This window comes from Pleuronectes platessa, chromosome 3 (genome assembly GCF_947347685.1).
Source record: "Pleuronectes platessa chromosome 3, fPlePla1.1, whole genome shotgun sequence".
NCBI lineage: Eukaryota > Metazoa > Chordata > Actinopteri > Pleuronectiformes > Pleuronectidae > Pleuronectes > Pleuronectes platessa.
This window is the reverse complement of record NC_070628.1, coordinates 14,663,584-14,683,536: the sequence shown is the minus strand read 5'-3', so window position 1 is coordinate 14,683,536 and position 19,953 is coordinate 14,663,584. Positions and strand designations below refer to the sequence as shown.

The window sequence follows — 19,953 nt, the reverse complement described above, 5'->3', positions numbered from 1 at the left end:
CATTCTACTACATGATTAACTGTGTATACTGCATATTCTGTTCATACTGCATATTAATTAATTGTATTTTTTTACAGTTCTATCTAGAAGACGCAGTTGCAAAAATATAAAGATTAAGAATATCAAAAGTCCGGTGTTTTTAATTAGCATCTGAAACCTGTGCAAGTTTGAATTTGATATAAGAAGATTTTTTTTTTTTATTCTGTAATTACATTTCCTAAATATGTCCCTGAGTGTATTTCATATATTTACACATGTTAAAGTGTTTGCAGTGGCAGATAAAGCTTTCACCTGCTCATTTTCTGAGTGAAGATGTGGCTTATGAAAATGGGCCCCACCTGTAAGCAGCATATTACCCATAATGACTTCTAAATTATTTGGAGCTGAAAAAAGGGAACGTGAGGGAGAAGTGTAAATAATCATCTCTACTCAACCTGCGATCATGCAATATTGATTTGCACTGAGAGCAGAGAGAGGATAGCAGACGGAGAGAGACGGATGGGCGATGTAGTATTTTCACGAGAGGACACTAGTGATTCACAAACACACATGCTCTTTGCCTCCTCTCTCTTTCCATCAGGTCGTCCATCTTTTCTTTATTTCTGTCTGAGGTCAATCTGAATAATTGAGCTTTTGATTTTTACAATAAAATATTGACAATAAAAGACTGAGCCATGTGCATTTAAGTGACCTTTCTGAATCTTCAGATGTCACCTTGTGATGAATCATGCATGACAGGGAAAGAATGATTTTTTCTGCCAGGTTAAGCAGCGAGAAGCAACTACTGTACAAGTCCCACAGGAAGGACTGGTAACCTTGTGTGAAACCTGCAGGATGAAGCCTGGTCTTGCTTAGAGGTTTCTGCTTTATACTCTACTGCAGTTGTTGTACTCCTTTAGAGTGGTAATGCTATAAAAAGGCAAAATTAGGTGTGGATCCATCTGAATCAAAATAAAGATTTCTTCAGGAGTGATCATTATTCAGCTACTGAACAATAACACATCTGACTTTCAGCTGTGTTTAATGTGAGCACATTTCTGTGCACATGAAATACGTATATGACCTCGCTAAGCAATATGGTGATATAGTGGTTGACTGAGTTGTCTGGAATCATTTCCTCAATTTGGGAACAACTGATAAGAAAACCGTATACACTCACACACACACACAAACACACACACACACACACACACACACACACACACACACACACACACACACACACAAACAAAAAAAACACACAACCGCAAACCTAAATGATGTGGCATATGTTAACACTGACAAGCGATGGAACATTTGTAAGTCATCAGAAACATCAGCTCCTCCCTGTCAGATCTACTTAGTGCTGTGTAAATGAATGCCTGCAAACGTGTTGGTGTCTGTTACGATAATATTTCTTTAGGCTGGCGGGTCAGTATCTCACATCACATGGTGCAGATGGTTTGATCGCAGTTAATTTAATTCTGTTGATCTTTTGCTTCCGTTCATGGAAATACATTTTGCTCTGGCGTCCAGATCTCATAGAATCATCCACACGTTGTGAACCACAAAACCTCATAAAAGACTGTGTGTCAAAGTTTAAGATCCCAGGTGTTGTGTTCGTGCAGATTTTAACCCTTCGCATTGTCTTTTCTCCGCAGATTATCGCCCACCTCCCATGATGCCCCCTAGCCGAGGAGGGGGAGGAGGAGGTTCAGTCGGTGGTGGTGGTGGGGGCTCCTCCTCTTCGTCCACCAGCCGCACCACCACCACTCGTTCTCCTCCCTACTACACCACCCCCAGGCCCCTCCTCACCACCTCCCCTGGCCAGCGGTACCGAACCACGACCACGATTCGCCAGCCCGTCCTGGTTCCTGTCGGTGGCTCGTCATCAGACACCAACCAGATTCCTGACACCAACCAGAAAGCCGGACGCAATCCAGCGGTGCAGGTCCCTCCTGCTGCCCCGCAGCCTCCTGCCCTGCCTCCTCAAGACTTCTGCAGTCCAAGGTTGACAGCCGACATATCGTGGCCTCGGGCACAGCAAGGCCAGACGGCCAAGCAGCCCTGCCCTGTAGGGACACTGGGTAAGGAGACGCAGGGGGGGGGGGGCTGGAGAGGAAGCTTCGTCCAGGATTAGTATTTTGTTCTTTGCTTTATTATTCCCCCCTGAGTCTCGTGTTGGAAGTCTTTTGCATAAAACTCTAAGTGGAAACAGTTTCCCACAGTCAAAATATCAATACCGCAGTTAAACAGAAATGTGTGTGTCTCTGATGTTGATGAGCACATCACAACAAGCCCCCTGTGACCCCCAGCCTGAACCTGTCAGTACATTCATGTAGTAGTTCGGGTTTTATATACATGCTGTTGACTAGTAATATAAATAAAGAGTCACATTTTATAAACCATATGCATTGGCCACAGACTGTACATAAGATGGAAAATACATTTCCACATGTGCAGTAATGTGCTCTTAAAAACGGATTGTCTTAACTTTATTTGATAGAATGATCGTTAAACTGAAAACATATAGCCGCATACACAAAATACAATAAGTCGCTCTTCTCAAAATATTATTGTCTTTCCAGAAAGTTGAGTACTCCATTTGAGATTTAAAAGGGGGGAGGTGTATAGAGGAGACCTGACAGGGAGGGAGCCACGACACAGCGTGCTCGATCATCCTTTCATTGTGATACTGAGTGGAGTGGAGAGGAGAAGGATCTAAGGGGGTCTTAAGGGGCTATATATATATATATATATATATATATATATATATATATATATATATATTTCCTTCTGAAAATGTGGTGGAGCAGTTGTATAAGATCTCTCACATCCTCAGGAAAAGCATTCTGTGGTTTTAATCAATTATCTGACATGACAATGATGATTCCTCAAATCCTCCAGCTATCGTCCACACACACACAAACACACACACACACACACACACACACACACTCCCAGACGATGCACGCACAATCTGCTTAGTGAACCCCAGTCACCTCAAGAGCCCTCATGTCTCCTGGTGAATGTCAGCACTGTCTCACCTTGTTTGTTTTGCTTGTTCTCGCAGGTGTGGCCACATACGTGTGCATGGCCCACTTGGGCTACTGGGATCCCCAAGGGCCCGACCTCAGCAACTGCACGTCACCCTGGGTCAACCACATCATGCAGAAAGTGAGTCTGAAAGCTGCTGGTGGCCCTCGTGGCCACGCGGCTGAGCCCCAGTTTGAAGATATGTATTATGGATACAGTCCTGGAGCAATTTCTCGCGCATGAAGATGCACTGACCACAGGGAAAGATTTAGGCCATGTATCCATCTCCATTTGTTATCCCTAACTCGTGTTTGAGATCTGGGAGAGTTTAGATCGCTGCAGGGGGAAGTGCTCGCCTTGTAACCTCCCGCAATTTCAATTTATGGCTTTTGAGTGTGTTCTCACATGAGCTGAAAAGGCTTTAGAGGGTTTCTGTGAAAGACGAAACATGGAAAATGATCCCTGTGAAATCAGCATAGGAGCAGAGGTGCTAAATTAGGAGTTGTTTCTGTAAAGTGTTTTTAAATGTCTTCATAAACACTTTATAAGCCCTTGGATTCCCCTTCAACCTTAACCCACTTTGTGCCCCTCTATCCCTTCTTATCCTTATTCCTCACTTCCTGACTGCACCTACCATCCTCATCTGTCTCATTACCCACCTGTCCTTTTCTTCTCTTACTCAATCCCCTATTTCCCTCTCTGCCCTTCCTTTCCTATCCTTTCATTTTTCCATCGGTCTCTCGCTGCTCTAATCCCAAACCCCCTGTACCACTGTCCTCCTCTGCTCGCTAACTTTTTCTCCCTTCCCCAAATCGTACTTCCCTTCCAACCTCACCTGACGTCTTCGCTCCCATCAATCTCTCTCCCTCTCTCTTTTTACTCTACCCCTCCCGCCGCTCTTGTCACCCTGTTTGGCTCGCAGCTTCGTTCGGGTGAGACGGCTGCGATCGTTGCCAGGGAGCTGGCGGAGCAGACCAAAGGGCTCCTGCGGCCTGGCGACGTGCCGTCCACGGTGCGGGCCATGGCCCAGCTGGTCGAGCTGCTGGACGTCCAGCTCAGGAACCTCACCCCCGGGGGCAAGGACAGCGCAGCCCGCAGCCTCACCAAGGTACTGCCTCAAGAAACGCTTGTGTTATTGTACAGTGAGTAGCTGAGGGAGATTTCTGTAGAGACAGGGGTATGGGGGAGGATACAAGCTAGACTAGACATGAAGAAAAATAAAGGAGGAGGAAAGAGAAAGAGCAAGGAACAGATTGAGTGATAGTTTTGAGCTAATAGTTAGATGGGTAGCATATAGTTAGTGTTTTCGTCTTGCACTCATTCTGCAGGGTTTAGAAAACTCTTTTGAAGTCTTTGAAGAAGCACTCCACATTACTCTGCAGATTTCCAGATGATAAATAGCTGCTTTTAGACATTATTTTATCCTCCTCTGCGTGTGAGTCTTTGTAACAAGTTTTGCTCCACGTTATGGGTGATAGATAACTGCTTTTAGCCCTTGGCAGGGTTCCTCAACTCTTTCCAGATCGAGCTGAAATTTAATAAAACTCTTGTCTGGCCTGGGAGTTATCCTCATTAAAAAACAAGGCGCTCGAGATGAAAACAGGCTCGGGACACGTTTTACGTCATAGCTCATTGTTTAATGAACTTCAGTCCCTGAGTTACAGTGGCGAAGATGCTGTCGACGGGCCAGAGCGCTCTCTTCAGGATTACATTAATGGAAACTCGATCCAGAGCATGGAAAGGATGTGTTTTACCACAGTGGCGGACAAGGAAAGAATTCAGCTTTATACTTTGTCCATGTAGGCATTCAATTAAAGGGAGTTAAATCATTGGGGAAAGGCTGGCTTGGCTGGCTAATCGGCCGGCTGAGTGGATGACGGCCCCTTTCTTGATCATCTCTGCTGAGGTCAACAGTGATGGGCGGGGTTTAGCAGCCAGACTGACAGCTGCTGCCACCTCTTATACAGTCACTGGCTTTTGTTCTTTGTGAGTCGCTCTGCTTCCTCTTCCTCTTCTGCCTTCTCCCCTTGTCTCACTATCACCGTCACTATACCTCCTCTGTCTATGGAAGGCTGTTTGAGCATTCAGTACTTATTCTTGATATCTGGCACCCATGTCCTAAACTAGTTCAGTCTTTGTCAGCACTAGTTGGAGATTTGGTTTCACTAGTTTGGCATTTTGACTTGTTGGATAAACAACTTTGCTTAGACAATATTTTACCGCAACTAGTGCCAGTCATGTCAAGCTAGTTCATACACAGGCAGTCTTCTAGTGACACTGGGGAGGATTGATCGTGCTAGCTAATTAGTATTAATCAAAATGTTAACTAGTGTCTAACCAGTCAAAGCCTTTTTCCCTTAATAGCTTACTAGGACAGGCCAAAAACGGCATTTGGACCTTATTAATTAACTAGTAGCCCTTTTGGCTTTTACAGCTCATTTGTTAACAAGTAACACTCTGAGCATTAGTAGGTCTGTACAGTGGTCCACTGGTGCATCAAAAAGCAGACCAGCTAGATTGTTCTGCTGCCAGTGCAGTGGCCGGCATTAGTAGTGCGGCTTGTCTGCAAATTAGTTCAACAGAAGTGACACTGGTTGGAACAGGTATAGTAGTTAGCGTAGTTGTTCAACTAGTAAGACAAAATGTAGAACTAGTGCTGTCACAGACTGAGCTAATCAGGGAAAAATGCAACCTTACATGATATTATGGCTTTTCACGCTTCTCCCTCTCAGTAATTCAGTGTCGTGAGATGTGAACACATTGGAGCATTTGTAAGTGGAATCAATTAATTTGTGTTTTGCTGTTGACCAAATGGCCTGTTAAAGGTTGAATTTGTAAGGGGGGGAAATGGAAGAGGAAAAGCTTTCCTCTTGATTTCAATAATGACCCAATTATATTTACCCAATTGAGTAATATGCCGGCTTATTATGATAATTTACATTAGGAAATCGAATACGACCAATCATGCACGAGCTACATAGTAATTAATGCCATCCATTCAGTTGACAGTAGAAACTGAAAGTGAGTGGAAAAGGGAAAAAGGGAGGTTAGAACAAGGAGGCAGAAGAAGACGGTGAGGGGAGAAGAGAAAAGGTGGCGAGGGAGTAAAATAATAATATGTTTCAGCCACCAAAGTCTTTCTGTGCAATGTCAATGAAGTGGGTGTGACTGCTTCTGTGTGTGTGCACGTGTGTGTCTGACTGAGAGGTGTTACATCGCTAACTGTTGAATTGTTTGAATTTGCAGCTTCAGAAGAGAGAAAGGTCCTGCAGGTTTTTCACACAGGTATTTCCACTTCCTGGTATCGTTGATTACTTTGCCACACCACGGTTCCGACGTGTTTTCTCTTTTTCTTTTTCTCTTTTCACATACTCTGCATGTCATTCCCAAAAAAGCTTTTGTGTGTGTGTGTGTGTGTGTGTGCTCTCACACATTGTAACGCTCTTAAGTAGAATCCTGATTCATTGCTACAGCAGCTTTATGATTTGAATCCTAACCCTTTGAGGAGTCTTACATTTAAAGGGTAGAGTCTGGTCCTGAATACACTAAGTGCATCAGAGCCACTGGTAACTATCCACTTATGTCTGATAATAAAGTTTGAAGGCACTCTCATGCCCATGGGCTTGACTTCTCAGTTTTGTCCAAAATAACCAGATAACAAATGTGCGTCAGAGCCGGGTCACCAAAATGTAGTCCTAACAAAAGAGGCGGTGGCGGTCCAGATCAAACTGAACCACGTCTTGGTTCGGTTGCAGTGTGAGAACATTTTTGCTTCGTTGAGAAAGCATTAAACAATAGAAGAAGTCATCTGAAGATTTAATGTTTCATCACCGAGGCAGTAATTCTGCTGGAGGTGAAACCGTTATGTTATTACACTGCCATAACCAAATTAACAAAGTGAACCATTTAATCCATGCCCCCCCTTCAAACAGAAAGAACACTTTTTTCAACGCACTTAAAAAAGTTAGTAAATACAATAGCCAAATTGCCAAAGCTCTGACGTCAGATGCACGGCCATCTACAAACCAATCAATGACAGGACGTACTAACACTAACCAGATCAAATGTAAACACGAGAACAAAGACATGAATCTTGGCTGGGACCCTGGTCCAGACTTTCTGGTGATGACAACACCTTCAGTCTCCTTAAAGGGTTTGCTGACATTCTTTTTTTTTCAATTTCATTTCATTTTCTCTCTTTTTTTTTTTTGCATTCGGAATCAATGGTTCTGATTAGCGGCCCTGATCAATATCAATAATAGCTCATCTATTCTGCAGTTCTGTCTGCAGAATAGTAATCAGTCCTACCTGGACCCAAATGACTCGCTATCCATCTCTATTGGAAGAAATGTCCACTCTGCTGCTGTGTCAGAGGGAGAGAACAGAGTATGATGGATATCCTGTTGCATATTGCTTGATCACGGCCTCGGTGCCTTAAAAGCATAACACCGGCTTGTGTTTGTGTGGCTCATTTGTCATCCCCGTTGGTCTGCTTGTGTTGATGTGTGTCCGTGTTGACGCCGCGTACCTCACATGACGAACAGAAAAATGTCTAACATCTTTTTAGGCATTTCTCTGGTCAGCTAAACTCATAATTCAGAACATCTGAGGACCCCGCCGTCCTCGTCCATGTGGTGTACACCGACTGCAGACTCTCTCTTTCTCTCTCTGCACCCTCCCCGACAAACACACACACACACACACACACACACACACACACACACACACACGCGCACCCTTGATGGGCTAGCTATTTTTCTCCTGATGCAGGCTTTTTCTCCCCCTCTCCCCTGAAAAGTCTTAACGTCAGCAACAGTCAGCAATGTCACATCATAGAACATGGCTTAGGTCTCTATGCAGGCTGACACGCACGCAGACATATATAAATATATTTCCCCGGTGATCCAATGCCATCACGTCAGAACCGTCAGATATCTGGATGCGTCGCCTTGATCCAATAAACGCTGCATGCATTTCAAGGAGTAGCTGTTTATCTATTTATTTATTTTGCTTTTTTTTTTTCCTTCCTGAATGCTTGTTACAGGTCGGGATCCAAATGTTCCACCACACACCTTGGTTACTGCAGGGGGCTGGGAGTGATCGATTAAATAATTAGCCATAGTAATGCGAAACAAAATTATACCAACAGTCCCTTACTCTGCCAGATAGAAATGTGCCTGATTAGCGATGTGGTGTGGTGCTGCCCTCTCCTCGTTAATTATCTACAGCACTAATTGCCAAGTGAGGAGAGTGGGCAGGAGGTTTGGGTTCTTAATAGAGACAAAAATAATTGAATTCTCCCTCTCTCTCTTCTCCTCTCTCCCTCTCTCTCTTTTTCCCATCCCTCCTCTTCCTCCCTCACTTCATTTGGGGAGCTGGGGACTCGTTTCATGTACACTAAATTGGCAATTTATTCATGATGAAGTTGGTGGTGTGGAGAGGCTTTGATGCTGTAGGGTGGATTGATGGAGAGAGGTAGATTCTGCATGGTAGACTGAGGGAAGAGGTGGGGGGGGTGGATTGGCAGGAATTAAACGAGAGAGAGAGAGGAGAGAACAGAGTCGCGGGGACGGAATGTGAGAGAACGAGAACAAAAAAAAAACAATAAAGAGGGCAGTGAGGAGACAGTGATGCTCAATGACAATGTCTAATTTGCCCTCTATTTATGGATGGCGGGTCAGACCGTGGCATGCTGTGAATTTAAAGCCTGATTTAGCTGCAAACTCATCCTGTCAGGGAAGACAAACTCCGACAACAACTGACAGATAAGCCCGCTCCTCTGATGAAAACATTTTCAAAACATGCACTTTCTCAGAGCTCAGTCAGGCGAGTAGGAGAAGAAAGAAAAAAATCATTCTTTCCTCCGCTCTCGCCCCTTTTCCGTACTTCCAACATACAAACTCTGTCGTTGTGCGATGCGTGTCCTACTGTGCGTGAGTGTACACACACTGTACATCCATGCACGTGTGCGTGTGCCTGCGTTCCCCCCCGTGTTGCTGGGAGTAGTAGAGCGGCCCAGCTCTAGTCTGTCTTGCCGCTGCATTTTACGCTGGATCACCCAGACGCTTCAAAGCATTTCACTTCTGCCCCATTTACTGGTGTGTGTGTGTACATGCACACGCTGCGTGTATGTGCACACATGTGCATGCCTACTCAGTAATACATAGAAACACACGAACACACATTTACGCACAAACGACACCCTTATCTGTCTCTGCAGAGTCTCTCCCCTCTTTGAAGACCCATAAAAAAAACCTGTCTCCATTTTAGCCCTCAAGTCCTCGTACTTGTGCGGATAGAAATGTCACCAACTGCACCAGAGCTTTCAGGCACACACACACATACAGACACACACACACACACACACACACACACACACACACACACACACACACACACACACACACACACGCACACCCTGCGTCATGTATATTCCATCTCTGACTTTCTGATATCGAGATGTCTGGACCTCGAGGAAATCACACCCCTTCTTCTCCTTACCTATCTCTCTCCTCCACAGATGCAATCTCTGCGCCCGTGAATTAAATTTCAATGAGGGAAAAAAAAAAAAAATCATTGAAATTGAAAATGCAATATAATCAAAAGTTCAATAAGAGGCAATGAAAAGTTTAATGAGAGTAGAAAAGGCGAGGTTATCTGAACGCGTCAAAGTGAGCGAGCTGCTGTCAGATCGGCTGCTCTTACAACACAGCGTCCTCTCTGTCTTTCTCTCTGTGGCCTGGACTGTTACTGTACAGCAAGTGGAGCAGAATGATGCACTGCAATGCCTCCCCCAGCCCCTTGTGCATACCCTCAACTACACGCACACACACACACACACACATACTGTAGGAGCACACATGCCTCCCATCCCGTCCACACTCTACAGCAGCACACACACTGTCACATTAAACAAATGCACCAGCTCACTGTGTATATGGCATTTGCATCAGTGCATTTACATTTTGTACACTCAAACTTACTCATCACATCAAGGCCTGATCTCAAAGGCCAAAGCGGCTCGATTGCCACCTGGTGGCTGGCTGCAGTATAGGTCAGAAATCCCACCTCCTCCATGTTACTTGATTAGACATGAACCAATTTAAAAAGTCAAAGCACATGTCCAATACGTTTTTCTCCAAGAGGATATCTGTCATTTAGGGTACATGTTATCAAGTCCTCATTGTTTTGATGAGTTTGGTTTGTATTAGTTATTTGATGCTCTATAATCCAAACCTGGAATATAGCAGAGTTCTCCTCTTACTGTGTGTCGCAGCTTGCGGAGTGTTCTGTCCGTCAGTGAAACGATGGAGATGGAGACAGATTCCTGTGTGTGTGTGTGTGTGTGTGTGTGTGTCTGTGTGTGTGTGTGTGTGTACACTCCATATCTGCGCCTGCTTATTTTTGTTGTTTGCCGAAGCAGTGGATTAATTAGTTTTTGTTTACATGTAGCCCCCCCAAACTCATTCGATATGCATTCCAGCTAATTAACTGCTCGGGCTAAAAAGGACATAATATTATCATATTAGTTTGTTGACTAAGCAGCCGTTTCACGCGTACGATATATTGTATCTACATTTGGATACAGCACCCCCAAAATAAACAGAATTCCAGAGGACGACGGCACGTCAACAGTGATCAGCTCCAGCGTTCCACTGAGTCCTCTCCCTGCACACTTCACACACTCTTTACATCCTGACAGTCGCTCTCGCTGCCTTTCCACTTCGTCCTAACCCCGAGTGAAAAGGGCAGAGAGGAAGTCAAACGGCTGATGTGCTCGCTCTTCCTCCCCCTGCCCTCGCCGTCGCCGACCGGAGACCCCTCTGTTCCTCGTGGCACCTGCGCTCCATTTCCCTCCCCCCTCCCTCCCTCTGCCCCTCCTCCAGAGAGATAAGCGTGGAATAGAGTGAAACATATGTGGAGGATAAGAGAGCGTTTTCGGGTGGTTCACAGTCAGAGCAAAAGAAAAGGGAAAATAAAGAGACAGGCAGGGAGGGGGAGATGTGTGTGTTTGATAGCACCTGCATTCGCTTTTTCGCCTCCCTTGTTCCCAGTGGACGCCTGTCACCGTGCACTCTCTGGACTGTTTTATCGCTCTCCCGCGCTCGCCACTTGTTCCCCCCCCACACCTCTCCGCGGCTCTCTTATTCTCTTGCTTTCTTTACCTCTCCCTGGGTCTCTTAAGATGTGTGTATCGGCGACTATGTGCGGTGCTCATGTCTGAAAATGAGGAGGTGAATTCTTGGGAGCATAAAGGAATGTGAGCCAGAGACAAAACACGTATTGTTTCACAGAGAGCGCTTCATCTGCGCGGGCCAGCTCCTCTCTGTTTAGCTTGGTAATACTTTTTGGATCCAAGACGGCTCCACACAGCTGGATGTGACCCAGCAGACATTATCTGATAAAACTCGAATTTCTTCCCAGACCCCCAAGCACAAGTTTTCCCAACTCCGAGATAAGACTGTTGCTTTAAAAGAAAAAAAAAGAAAAATAACCGAAGCAGGTTTGGGGATGTACACACATGGAGATCCCAATCAGCTAATTAGCTTCGCTTGATTTTTAGAACATCTGGGATGGATTTTCCGTCACAACATTTTTTTTGTACAGAGATTTTTGTGAGAAAATAACTTTGCAAAGGAACATTACAGATTGAGCGCAACTTTTTCTTTCGGAGCGTGGTTCTGTCTGCATGGGAATGCTACATATGCATCACATTTTGTTGTCATGTCGTCAACATGACAAATACAAAGTCATCGCATTCTCACTCAACATGTGTGCATGGATGCCATCATTCTGACATGAGCCTGATTAAGACAATAGTCTGAGTAAGACACTGCCATGTAAACAGCATTTTCTTGTTTATTCCCATTATGAATAAGGTCATAATAGGAATAAACATTGAGACACAGCATTCAGACATAAGTTGACATGTAAACAACTTCATCGCAATGTGAATTCCTATTGTTGTTTTCACTGCATGCTGCGACATCAACATACAGCAGTTAACAAATCCTTGAGAGAACATGTCCCAGGTTTGAGTGGAGAAAAAGATGATAATCATAGTAACATTATTTTTATACCACTTCTCTAAACAAGGTTACAAACTGCTTCACAAAATCCATGGCCAAATCAAAAATGAATACAAAATAAAAGATAAGTGGATATTACATTCAATTCAATTTTAACCCCCAAAACTTAACATATTAAGGTCGAGACCTTAAGATTGTAGCAAAACCCCAAAGTTCCCACAATGAGTAGTAGTTGAAGGTAAGAAGTATTTGAAGCTTTTGCAAAATTGAAAAGAAAACACAGTAGCCTCATGCATTAAAGTATTCCTGTGTGTTTTTAGATCCTGGTGGAAATGTAAAATGCTCTACTTATATTTCATGATCAGAGTCTGCTCTGCAACATGTCAGCTGGAATATAAATGGAATATTCTATTATCAGCTCATTATCAAAATACTGTCTTGTTCAGAATCAGGTCAATAGTCGGAATATTGTTGTCTCCGTGTAAACATCATCACTATTGCATCCGTGTGCAGTCTCCCTGGTGCCGCCATGTTACTTGTACCATTTGCATTGATTCTTGCATTAGCATCATTGACTGGAAGTGATAAAAGCTTCCTTGGATGTGACCTCATGTGTGTCTCTGCTGCTGCCCCAGGCCATGGTGGAGACGGTGAATAATCTGCTGCAGCCACGGGCCCAGTCAGCGTGGAGGGAGCTGTCCACCAGCGAGCAGCTGCACTCGGCCACTCTGCTCCTCGACACCGTGGAGACCGGTGCCTTCATGTTGGCTGACAACCTCCTCAAGACGGACACCGTGCAGGAGACCACTGACAACATCCGTGAGTACAGCTTTTTCTCTTTCTCTGTAAACTAAGCTTGACCCTGTAAGTGTCAGGGATCCTGTTGAGATGCCCTTGAGCAAGGCACTTAGCCTCTCTTTTGCTGCAGTGGATCAGAAGCATGTGTCCGAGTGGTGAAGGCTGTGGAAGCACCAGGCAGGAGTTGACTTTTAGTAGTGCGATGTAGTGAGGAGGAAATCACCGGTACAGGTTTTGTTGACTCTACTTGGACAGAAAATAAAAGATGAAAGAACTTTTACAACGTCATGCCCTCATTTTGGCAGAAATATGGTTATTAGATTTCCCAGTTTTCTTTCTTTGTTCTTTATTTACGAATAACAATCTAAACCCGCTCAGGATAACTACAAGATCTGAGCATATGATGTAACATCATAGAAAGAAGCAAAGATGACAACAGGAAGCTGCCACCTCAGATCTATGTTTCATACAAACGAGAAACAACAAATAATATCTAACTTCATCGTGGCTCAAAAAATAACATCAACCATCAAGTCTGCAATCACACACACACACACACACACACACACACACACGTACTGCACATATGAACGGACATGTGGAGTGGGCATGAATGGAAATGGGGCAGAATAATCCTGTTGTTTCGGTGCAGAGAGGCTGAAGAGAGAAACATATGTGGGGGTTTGTGCACATGAAGCAGAGCAGCTAGGTGAGCTCTGGGATATCTCACCACTGAATAAATTATAATTCTTATTTCACAGGGAGTGTGAAGAATATGAAACTCTTCGATTTGTCAGAAAAGGTAAACGTAAAATAAGCCCATGAAGTAGAGAACAACAGAAGACCAGGAGAGAAGCTTTGCATAATGGATAAACATAGTAAGCGCTTCTGTTATTACTTAATGCAGCATTATGTGTGTTCTTTGAAGAAGTTTAAAAGAGAACCTTTTAAGATGACAAGATGTTTCAGGTGTAAATGTTTGATCAGTTAAGTACAAAACTTAGCGATTCGTTCTGTCGAATTAATAATTTGTGAGCATGAATAAACAAAACCTCTGGAATCTAATGAGACTTTAAAGGGATTAAAAGGAGAACAGTGCTAAACATCCAAATCTGAATTATTTCTACATTTCTCAATCCAAAATCATTATTAAACTGAGTGTTCTGCCTTATGAGCAGTTTCAGCAGATTCTCGTATCTCAAATGCTATCAAATGTATTTCCATTGATTACCTGTTTAAGACATAGTTTTGAACAATTTTTTATTTATATATCAATTATTTACAAAATCTAGGGTGCAAATTTAGTTGAGTTATGTGCTTACATCATTCCAAATGTTTCCAACAATGTTCAAACCCAGAAAATTCCCAATTTTACTCAAGACAACGGGACGTTTCAGTTTGTTTGCCTTCTTATTGCATCATATCTGCTTGGCTGCTGTTACTTACAGGGCAAACGACATAGTTCACTTCAGTTGACTCATAATTCATAAAAAATCTATTGCTAAATAACATGAGTAAAACTTTATTACATTGCCTCATGCGTAAACATGATTTACGCCTGAGTAGTGTCAGGTAGCGTTTCATCGACAAAGGTGTTGTAGACGACATCTCCCATGATCCCATGCTGCTTCACGATGTCATCAAACTACGTCCTCTGCTGTTGTTTTGATTGAGAGAACCCGAGTGCCCAAAGTTCCAGACTCTACCTTTTAATTTAATAAAAGAAAAAAAAGAAACAAAACGATATTTAAAAAAAATCTAATCACACATTTTAGCATTTCATCAGTTCATCACATAGGTATTTACCGCTTTGCGTGTTTGCTCTCTCACGAGGAGCAGGGACCTGCTGAAAGGTCACGATGAGGAGGTGCAGGTTGTTGTGTGAGAGGCTTTGAAGGAACCAATCCACAGAGACTCAACCTAATCTAACAGAATACAGGGAAAGCAGCGGCCTTGGGGCTTCTATAAGGCGGGCATGAATTGTTTGCCGGAGACAATAATTTGTATTTCTTTATTTCTCCGGTCTTTGTTTCATCATTCCACTTGTAGGAGGAATTGAATGAACAGAACAAAGCTGCTTATTATGGCTTTACGTGCAGCCCCTTTCCTCTGCTCTCTATTTCGCCTCCTTCCATCATCTCCTCCCACTGATCTTCTCATCAGTGGGCCCATGGACCCAGAAATGCTGGAGAGCAAAAAAAGCCTCAGTGCTTTTCATGCCTCTGGATGATGACATACATCTGAGCCATCATTTCATCTGAGCTGCTCGCATCCACTTCCCTTGATTATCCCGCTGTTTACTGGATTTAATATTTCAAAACTTCCCAACACATCACTCTGCTATTACGAGGCTTCACTGGACTTCCTTCACTCAATCAGACATGAAGTGTGGTGGAGGAGGCGCGGGCGAGGAGGAAGAGAGGGAGAAGAGGAGGATGTGAGGACGAGGCCGGACGAGCGCGCGCTTGAGGGCGACGGCGGCGGTGGAATGTCAAACGGCGCTCGGAGGGTTTTTCTTGCTCACTTTCACATCAGTGAGCAATGAAATCACAGCTATTTAAGTCTCACTACGTGGCGATAACATTCCGTCCGGCTCCTCTCAGACACAGACAGTCGGATCCCTCCAACGTGACTTCCCCGTCTCGTTCCTGCTCGAGTCGAACCAGCACATTCCCAGGCAGCAAACGGCCTCCCACACTATTTTACCTTACATAATTTCAGACTTGTATCTCCTCCAATTCTCTTTCCTCCTGAACGCGCCTCATAAATACAGCATAGTTACATAAACAGCCTTCGAGATGTAGGCTATAGCACATCTCTGAAGGACTTAAAACAGGAAATGATCTCTTAGTGGAAAATTCTGTCTCCGCTTTCGTCTCCTTTTTTGTGCCGTTAATCTTCCCTTCCAGCTAATCCAGTGGGCAGATCCACCGTGATTATCTCTCCTCTTTATTCATAACTGGCCCGATACCGCCTCTCATCTCTCTTTCTCTCTCCCTCTCTCTCTCTCTCTCTCTCCGTTTCCTTTCTTTCTACCCTTCTTTTCCGAGCACGTCTTAAGCCCCCTCCCTTCTTTTTCTAAGGCCATCAGAGGAGAGTGAGTGACACGAACAAAGTGTTTGAATGATGCGTCTTTAAAAGAATCACACTGCAGCTCTGCAGTGTGATTCTGTTGGATTCAGTGCGAGCGACTGTGCAGTGCAGTCATATCAAGATGAATAAATAGTGTTATTATTAGAACCAAATCAGTGATTGGAAGGTAACAGCGGTAACAGCGTGAGTGTGTGATAACGATAATGAACAAGGGTGTTTCTTTGGAGGAGGATTGTCATGACAAGGATCCTTTAATTAGATTAGACTCAGTGTGTTTTGATACCCCGCCGCTGTGGGTGGGTGTGGATGAGTGTGTGTGTGTGTGTGTGTGTGTGTGTGCACATCTTGAATATTTAGTTTGGCTCATGTGAAAGTGAGGGACTCTTAACCAGTGTTTCTCTTTCTTTATTTGCATCTCAGCGTCTGTGTTTACGTCTGCCCGCCTCATTCTGCTTCTCTCCCACACCTTTTATCTCTCCCTTCTCTGCCTCATATTTTACTCTATAGCACATCCACATAACTATATATACATCCACCTCACTATGCTTTCATTTGGAAAGGCGTCACCCCTGCTCAGGATTCGCCCGACGTCCACACGACTCCGGGGTTTCAGAGCCGTCTAAAATGGAGAAGTTTGGAAACGCTCCCGGCCCTGTCTTGATTTAAAAGCTCCAGTCTGGACAAGCAGAGACTGAGACGGGCCTGAAAATGCACATCACTTGACCACTCATGCCCAAACTAAAATATACATTAGTAGTAGAAATGGCTGTAGCCACAGTAATCTTCTCCCCTCTACGCCACCCTTCGCTCATCTCATCCATTACTTCCCTCTGACTAGCCTCCTTTTTCCTTTTTTCTCTCTCTTCCCAGCACTGCTCTCTGACCTCTTCAACTTCCCTTCCTCTCCCCCTCCTCCTCTCCCACTCCACCTCCTCCGCTCCCACTCTCATTTCCATTCGAGCATGTCCTTGTGTTGTTGATTTGATCAGGGAGCTGTTTTCCCCGCGAAAAAGCATTGTCTAAATCACCAAATCGCTCAGAAGCACAAGGTAGCAATACACCGAAGGTATAATTAGTCCTTAATTAGAAACTTTTATCGAATACATTACGCGGGCCGTAATCAGGAAGGTGCTAACGAACCCGAATTGGGAAATTAGATTCCCAGCGTAGAAGAGACAGGCTGGATTATCCACCTCGCGTGTGTTGGACCGGTTGCCTGAAGACGTTGTTGCCTTTTCAGTATAAAACACTCCGATGCGTTTCAGCTGTTTCATTTTTCTTTGTTTGGGGAAAAGCGAGAAACCGCTTCAGGATTCATGCCTGTGTTCTGCTGTGATGCACTTAGTGAGAAAACATGGTTATTACCAGGCTGTAAAACAAATCCTCATGCTACGTGTCTAATGTGTGTTTGTGTGTGTGTGTGTGTGTGTGTGTGTGTGTGTTTCAGAGTTGGAAGTGGCCAGGCTGAGCACGGAGGGGAACCTCGCAGACCTGACGTTCCCTCAGTCGGAGCTACATGGAAACTCCATCCAGCTGTCAGCCAGCACCCTCAAGCAGCACGGCAGAAACGGTAGAGGAGAAATCACACTCCCTCTCCCTCTTGCTCTCTCACAATGAAGTCTGAGGCCGACGTGTGTCTCTCTCCTCTCCCTCCGTCTAACACTCCCTCAGTCTATTTCTGTCCTCGTGGTGTTAGTCAACTATTATCTCCAGCTCCCCTCATATGTTCCTGTGTGTGTCTCCGACAGGGGAGATCAGGATGGCGTTTGTCCTGTACAGGAACCTGGGCGCCTACCTGTCCACGGAGAACGCCAGCGTCAGGCTGAGCAGCGAGGCGGTCTACCCTAATTACTCTGTTATCGTCAACTCCCCGGTCATCACGGCATCCATTAACAAGGAGAGCAACAAGGTTTACCTGTCTGAGCCGGTGGTCTTCACTGTCAAACACCTGAAGGTAAGTGAGCTGCGGGGTCACGACCTCCCTTTGTAAACATTCAAAAGAAATAGCGTGCTGGATAATGGAAGAGGAGGGAAAAACAAGAGGTGAAAGGAAAATGGTGGTGATATTTGAAGCTTTTCTGAAGGTTCAGGCCAACAAGCACAGCAGCACCACTGATGACTGAGAAACATGAAAATAATCTGATAACTCAAAGGGTAATTATTTACAGTATATGTATATGGAGCAGCCAACAGGTGGTTAAACAGGGGGAGGATGGATCTGAATGGACATCGGAGTAAGGGGCAAAGAAAACACCGAGCTGGAAGAATTACATGATAAATGGAATCGAACAACCACGAGACACCAAAACCAATAAGAATGATAAATATGATTTAGTATAACAAGTATTTTCTTTGTCACCAAGGCTTCAAATAATATAATCTTACCCGATTGGAGCAGTTATAAAAACAAAACAAAAAACAGTGACTAGCAACTTCAGGGAATTATTCTACGGAGCACTGAGGGCATTTTTTTTTTTTTTTTTTAGAAAGATATGTTTGCAAACTAGAAAGTTTTGTGTATGCACCAGAAAACTTGTGATTTGCTTTGACAAAACTTAACTTTTCCCAATTGGTTTAACATCTTCTCAGTGCACATGAAAAAAAAACACTGAATAAATTTGCAATTGTTTAGTGTGACTTTTAAAAGTTTTAAATTGTGGTGAGTATTTAGTTCCTTAAACAACAAGCCAATTCGTCTTCAATTGGTGTTTCAGCTCGTTTCAGTTGCTCATTTTAAGAGCACTTCCCTAAAGCATCACACATACACAAACACAAACACAAACACAAACAAACACACACACACACACACACACACAGGTTCGAGCAGCTCCTACACGCACAGACACGGCACTGCCACCTCCTGCCATGACTCTGTGTTTATTTGTTGCTGCGCTCTCTCATTCTGTCCCTTCTGTTTGTTGTTTTGTTGTTGTTGTTGTGTGTGTGTGTTGTGACTCCCTCTCTGTGTCTCTTCCTCTCCATCCCCTCTCCACCAAGTCCTCCCACCACTTTTCTCACTTTTCTTTTGGCTCTCCCAACATTTTCATGCTTCTGCCTCCCACCTCCCCATGACTAAGTATCTGTTCTCTGTCTCCTTGCTCTCCCACCCCTCCTCCTCCCCGTCTCTCGCTCCATGTCTAACTCTCTCTCCCCCTCTCCTTAGCATTCGGAAGAAAACTTCAATCCCAACTGTTCGTTCTGGAGCTACTCCAAACGCACCATGATGGGAATCTGGTCGACGCAGGACTGTCGTCTGCTGGGCACCAATCGCACACACACCAGCTGCTCCTGCACACACCTCACCAGCTTTGCGGTGCTCATGGCCCACGTGGAGGTCAAGGTAGGCGTTTGTTCCGCCAAGCCTGCCAGAGGAGGCGGGGAGGGGCAATATCAAAGGGTCGGCTGTTCATCATTTGATTAGTGGTGGCTGGCAAAGTCTGGTCAACACATCCTGGGGGGAAAAATGTGGGAGGGAAGGAAAGGAAGGAAGAGGAGGAAAATAGATTTGAACTCTCCAGAGACTTTGGATCTGAGTAATCAAACCTGGCGGGGGAGAATTCACAGACGATTTTTACAGTTGTGTCATCCGGCCTGATGTTGAACCTGAGACGACAAAAGGACTGTGCACCTCAAACAAATACAGCAAAACAGATCAAATCGAGTTCACCTTCCACGAGACTTTATTCTATTAGTTTCATTTCTAGAGTGACGAGAAAAAAAGTACTTTGACAGCCACGAGTCAGAGTGGGCAGTGGATAAGAACCCCTTTGTCCCGCTGTGTGTGGGATAAGCACCTTCTTTTGTCTCCGTCTTTTGTCACGATAAGTTCCTTTTCCCCAAATCGGCTCCTGTAACTCCGGATAACGCGCGACACCCTGGTCTCTCCCTCCGGGGCCCGAGGATGTGTGTTACTTCTGAAGGGGTCATGGTCAGAGCTATGGCTCGGCAGCCCCCCCCCGTGTGAACACACTGTTAGGGTTTGAGCAGTAGATCCATCACAGCAGTGCAATGTTGAACA

At 44.6% G+C, this 19,953-nt stretch overlaps 2 protein-coding genes across 2 annotated transcripts in view; both read left to right on the top strand.

Moving 5' to 3' along the window:
* LOC128431207 (adhesion G protein-coupled receptor L3) overlaps positions 1 to 10,909 on the top strand; it is a 38,474-nt gene extending 27,565 nt beyond the window's left edge. Inside the window, exons 4-7 of the mRNA XM_053417458.1 lie at positions 1,641 to 2,066; positions 3,053 to 3,156; positions 3,938 to 4,123; positions 10,718 to 10,909. Of these exons, the coding sequence (XP_053273433.1) occupies positions 1,641 to 2,066; positions 3,053 to 3,156; positions 3,938 to 4,123; positions 10,718 to 10,909 (908 nt within the window). The remainder of the gene's footprint in view (positions 1 to 1,640; positions 2,067 to 3,052; positions 3,157 to 3,937; positions 4,124 to 10,717) is intronic.
* The window catches only part of adgrl3.1 (adhesion G protein-coupled receptor L3.1), a 32,606-nt gene continuing 22,506 nt past the window's right edge, over positions 9,854 to 19,953 (top strand). The window contains exons 1-4 of the mRNA XM_053417447.1: positions 9,854 to 12,863; positions 17,383 to 17,505; positions 17,684 to 17,889; positions 19,099 to 19,275. Of these exons, the coding sequence (XP_053273422.1) occupies positions 12,683 to 12,863; positions 17,383 to 17,505; positions 17,684 to 17,889; positions 19,099 to 19,275 (687 nt within the window). The 5' untranslated portion in view covers positions 9,854 to 12,682. The remainder of the gene's footprint in view (positions 12,864 to 17,382; positions 17,506 to 17,683; positions 17,890 to 19,098; positions 19,276 to 19,953) is intronic.